General features: G+C 55.2%; 1 protein-coding gene across 1 annotated transcript; it reads right to left on the reverse strand.

Moving 5' to 3' along the window:
- Positions 1-6: 6 nt before the first annotated feature.
- On the reverse strand, positions 7-4,388 carry PSMD4 (proteasome (prosome, macropain) 26S subunit, non-ATPase, 4). Its single transcript, XM_009695356.1, is given in 10 exon segments — positions 7-174; positions 286-353; positions 561-692; positions 1,113-1,147; positions 1,149-1,207; positions 1,304-1,519; positions 1,879-1,947; positions 2,691-2,777; positions 3,414-3,528; positions 4,243-4,388. Coding segments are annotated over 10 exon segments (1,071 nt in total). The 5' UTR covers positions 4,365-4,388.
- Between the last annotated feature and the right edge of the window lie 513 nt (positions 4,389-4,901).

Consider the following 4,901-nt stretch of genomic DNA (forward strand, 5'->3'; position numbering starts at 1 on the left):
GCGCCCTCATTTCTTCTCCTCCTCCTTTTTGTCCTTGCTCTCCTTGGAGGCCTGCGAGGCCAGGGAGCCCATGGCGTTGCGGATGGCCTCGTTGTTGGGGTCCACACCTGGCAGGTTCTCCAGCACGCTCTGCAGGAACTCGGGATCCTGCATCACATCGTAGTCATCTTCCTCCTGAGGGAAGAGGGAGAGGAGTTGCGGACAGGCTGGGTCCTCATCTTCCTCCCAGAGGGAAAGGGGATAGGGAGGGGAAGGGGATCCCCTCCCAGGAGGACGAAACCTCACCTTAGCGGGTTCAGAGGTATCCATGGCTGTGCTGCTGTCCACTTCTGCTGCCTCCGCCTGGGCAAACTCTGTCGGAGGAGAGAGACAGCTGAGGACAGAGGATTTACAAAGCCACAGCTCATGGGAGCGACCCTCGCACCCATCCTGCAGGTGTCTGGGGAGATCTGGACCCTGCCCAGGTGACAAAGCCCCACTTTGGAGCACGCTGGGGTGTAGGGGCTGGTGGTTTCAGTCCCAGCTGCCCCTTGGCTTTCCCTTTGGGAACAGGTACGCACCCGCTCCTTGCAGGGACATCTGCATGGCGTAGGCGATCTGCTCCTCCTCCGTCATGCTGCTGAGGTCGGGCAGCCCGGCCCGGCCAAACTCCTGCTGAGTTATCGTCATCTTCAACAGAGCATCGTCCGAATCTGCACAGACAAAACCCACGCTCAGAAACCAGCAAAGGTGCCACACGCAACTCCTGTCCCCTCTCATGCACAAGGCCTTGCTGGGGAAGGGCACCAGAGCGGAGCAGCTCACTGCGGCGCTCAGGACAGAAGCGAGTCCACCTCCATTTGGGAGTTTCAGCGGAAGCAGAGGGAGATCCGCTTAAATGGTCTCCCTCCGATCTTTTGGGGCAGAAACTGCCCCTCATCTTGCACCCCAGCAGCTCTGGGAACTGCCATGCTGCGCAGAGGGGTCCCACCACACACAGAGACGCTTCCCACGGCATCAGGCAGCCTCGCAGTTAGGAGCATTGCCAGGGGAGCCCACACGCTGGCCGCACACCCTCCCTAGGGAACATCCTGCCTGTCCCTGTCTGCTTTATTCCCTGCCCAGCTTCTCACCGTCCCCGCCAGTGGCTGGGATCCCACCCCCAGCCCGCCCTCCTGGCCTCCTCCTCTTGCCGCTGCCTCTGTTCCTCCATGGAGACACGCAGAGCCTGCAGAGACGGAGACAGGCAGAGAGCTGAGCGGGGCAGAGCCCAGACAGACTGAGCTCTGCGCCCGCAGCCGCCCTCCACTTCCCTATCGCTCACCAGAGCCAGCTCCGGGTCCGCGCTGGGGTCCACGCCGAACTCGAAGTCGCTGGCGCCGAGGCCCAACATGGCACCTCCCTCCCCAGCCAGGATGGGGGAGCTGATGAGGGCATCGGCCAGGCTCGGCCCCGGCGGCACCGTCACCAGGTGGGAGCCGGTGCCATCCTTGCCGTTTAAGGTGTTAATGAAGGCAGTCAGCTTGTCCGTGTTGGCTTCCTAGGGCCAAAGAGAAAGGCTGGGACTAGAGCTTTGCCTGGCTCCCTCCTTGGCTCTGCCAGACGGATGGACGGCTGCTCCACACATTCCACGTCTCTCCGCACTACAGGGGAGCCAAGAGCTCTGCCATTTCCATCAGGATGGAAAGCATTTAACGATGCCTGCAGTGAAACGGGAGAGGTGTCTTCCTACAGGGAAATGTTACTCTCTGCATCAGCATTTTTACTGGGGCAGCCGCTGAAGAGACCGAGGCTGAGAGAACTGTTCGTATCCTCAGGCGCCTGAGTAAGGGCTCTGGACCGGCCAGGATGCAAAATCCTGTCGTGGATCTTACGCCAGAAACATGGAAGAAGTCTCACCTCTTCTCCGAAATTGATGATGTCAACATTGACTTTCTCTTTCTTAAGACGCTTTGCCAGTTTCACCAGCTGCAATGAGGAGACACCGCAGCATTAGCTTGGATTTTGGCTCTTACACCTGCTCAGCTCATCAGAAATCAGCCAAGAGCACTTAGGATTCAGTCCTGCAGGCACGAAGCCCAAAGTCAGCTTCCCAGTTTCAAGCCCTCCCAGCAGGAAAGCATTTGAGGTATTTCACCTCTCTAGGTGCTGTGAGGTGGCACAAGCAAGGGAGCTGTTCCTGCCAAAAGAAGGAATCATCCCTATCCATAGGGACAGCAAGAGCCTGGGACAGAGAGCATCTCCTCGTGTTTCTGATCTGTTCTTTCAGAGAGACCCAGAACATCTGGATTAACTTCACCTGCGTTATTTTAAGTGCTAACAGAACAGCATCTTCTGAAGACCAAAAGCATCGTTTCTGCTCAGGGACACAGATTTCCTGCCCCAGCTCCTCAGGCAAACAGCCCAAAGTGGTTTAAGCGACAGCCACAAGCAAGGAGGTGCAGGACATGGCGCAAGCTCCATCTGGGAGATCTGGATCTCTGTCCTTGGCTCAGGCCTGGCTGTGCCCAGGAATTCAGGCTTCCCTCTCCCTCCCTCTCCTCCCAGCTGAGAACCACTCTGCTCAAGAGGCTCTGTAAAGCAGCCTCCTCGCTGGAGCATAAAGCCTTGCTTTCATACAGAGCAGGGAACAGACAATAAACCCAATTTACAGTTCAAGGCAGGACGCGGAGCTGACCCAACATATTTTCCTTTGACTGGCCATTACTCACATCTTTCTCGTTATCTTCTACAGGGCTCCCAACGAAGGCGATGATTCGCATCTTGTGGTTCTTGCCTTGGCGATGTTTTAAAGCCAGCTGCAAGACACAAGTCGGATTGCACTTGAGGAGCAATTCTCAGGAAAAAGGGGTGGTCAGTTGTCACCCCCTGATACTTTTCCTGTTACGCAGGAAAATTTAGGCTAAATGCCAGGAGAGACTTTTCAGTAGCAAGTTCACCAAAGTGGCTACAAGCAGGCACGTCTCACGGGCCTCCCCTTTGCCAGCAGTTATGACTCAGCTGGGAGCAGTCTGTTGGCAGAGACACAGGCTGGGACAGAACGAGAAAACAGGGCAAAAGGGTGGCCTCATCCTGGGGGACACTCCTCGGCTGGGGGCTGCTCTCCTCAGGGTGGGAAGGGCTGTGCAGCTCGGCAGGACTTCTGCAAAGCAGCTGCCAGGTTCCTCCAAAGCAAACCAGGACCAGACTATAACACAATTCTGAGCTTTTATACGGGATTTTAGAAAGGAGGTTTCACCCGCATTTTGCAGATAGGGAAACTGAGGCAAAACCAAAATGATTTGCTCAGTATTTTTAAGCTGTAGAGGCAGGGAGAGAACAAAATTTCCTGTATCTGAGCCATCAACAGGACAGGTAATTTAAGAGACACACTAAAGCAAACGGAATTACAGAGAAAGGTGCAGACTTGGTCATGAGGAACCAAAACCACTTACGTGAGCCACTCTGATCCCTGTGCAAAAGGTAATTTTCCCTTTGGGCTGCACCGTGTGTAGCTTTGACAGGATCCGGCCCGTGTCTGGAGTGAGTGTGGTCAACACTTCACAGTTACTGCAACACAAATACACTTAACGTTAGCAACCTCTTCTTTGAGAATTTCTTTGCAAAACCCTGAATTTGCTACAGGGGTAAGAAAAGCCCTCCCTGCGCTAAGCCTGCAGCTGGTGCCTGCTCCAAGAGTCTGCCAGCACTTGGCTCTCATGGGTCAGTGTGTGCAGGGAGCAAGACTTTTAGCCCGGCTTCCTAAAAAATAACCAAAGCAATTTGTCTGCATGAAGGCTTCTGTGTGTCTCTGTCCCCTGCCCCAGAAACCTTGAGCCCACTGGCCAATTTTAATCAACTCTGGCTAAGAGGGAGCTCACAGAGGCACTGAAGTCCTACAGATATCGGGAAAATGGAGGAACTATTCTCTTGGGGTCGCCTGTGAGCCACAGTGACAGCCCTTATTTGCCCCCCTTTGGACACAAGGCCACAAAACAATGGGTCTGGCAGAGAGCGCCTGAGAGAAAAAAGCCCCCGTAACATATCCTGGCATTGCAGGAGCGAGCCCAACAAGCTACATATGGGTTAGGAACCAGGTTTTCTCGTACCAGTCCTCCTGGAAGAACTGGTTTGGTTTTAGACTGCTCTTGTTGCCCCATTTTGCAACACTCCCCTGTTCCTTGTCTTTGCGCTCTCTCACGGGTCCCCCCAGCCGCTCCTCGGCATCACCGCCTGCTTTCCAGAGCAGTGGCCCCCCGAGGCCGGTTCTCCCCCCGGGCGTACTTGGCTAAGGTGATGAGCCCCACGTTGTTCTCGGGGTTACTGCGGGTTTTCGAGTGGCACACGATGTTGACAGCATCCTGCTGGGCTTGCAGGCGAGTGGGTAAGAAGTCTCCATTCCTCATGTACTCGCTGTTGTCAACACTGAAACACAGAGAGGAGGGTGTCAGCTTGTGAAACAGTTGTGGTTTATCCCCAAAACGTGCTTTTCGGGACAGCACACCTAAGGTCACACAGCTGGGGACAGGCAGTGGGACATCGACGATTCCCGGCGCAGCGAGACGAGTCGTCTCTGCGTTTCCCTGGGTTTTCAGATCAGATCTGAACTTTCGGTCATACAACAAATGTCGACCTGGAGCTGGAAGCTCCTGCTCCTTGCTGAAGAGCGCGAGAGGTGACACAACCTCAGACCCACGTCTCCTCGATGCCTTCTTCCATCTCCACAACAACAACAACAAAATCCAAGAGACACCATTCCATGGTAAAGCACAAAGCTCTGCGCTCATCGCCGCTGTGGGGTTTTCATCAGGACAAAAAGCAGCTTTCCCAGGGCAGGGATGGTGGGCGCTTCCCAAATACAGCTCTGCTCCACCGGCGCAGTGCCCTCCTCAAAGTGACACAGCGACGAGCTGAACTCTCGAGCCCCACAGCCCGGCTTTAAC

Source organism: Cariama cristata, unplaced genomic scaffold (assembly GCF_000690535.1).
Source record: "Cariama cristata isolate BGI_N322 unplaced genomic scaffold, ASM69053v1 scaffold34222, whole genome shotgun sequence".
Taxonomy (NCBI): domain Eukaryota; kingdom Metazoa; phylum Chordata; class Aves; order Cariamiformes; family Cariamidae; genus Cariama; species Cariama cristata.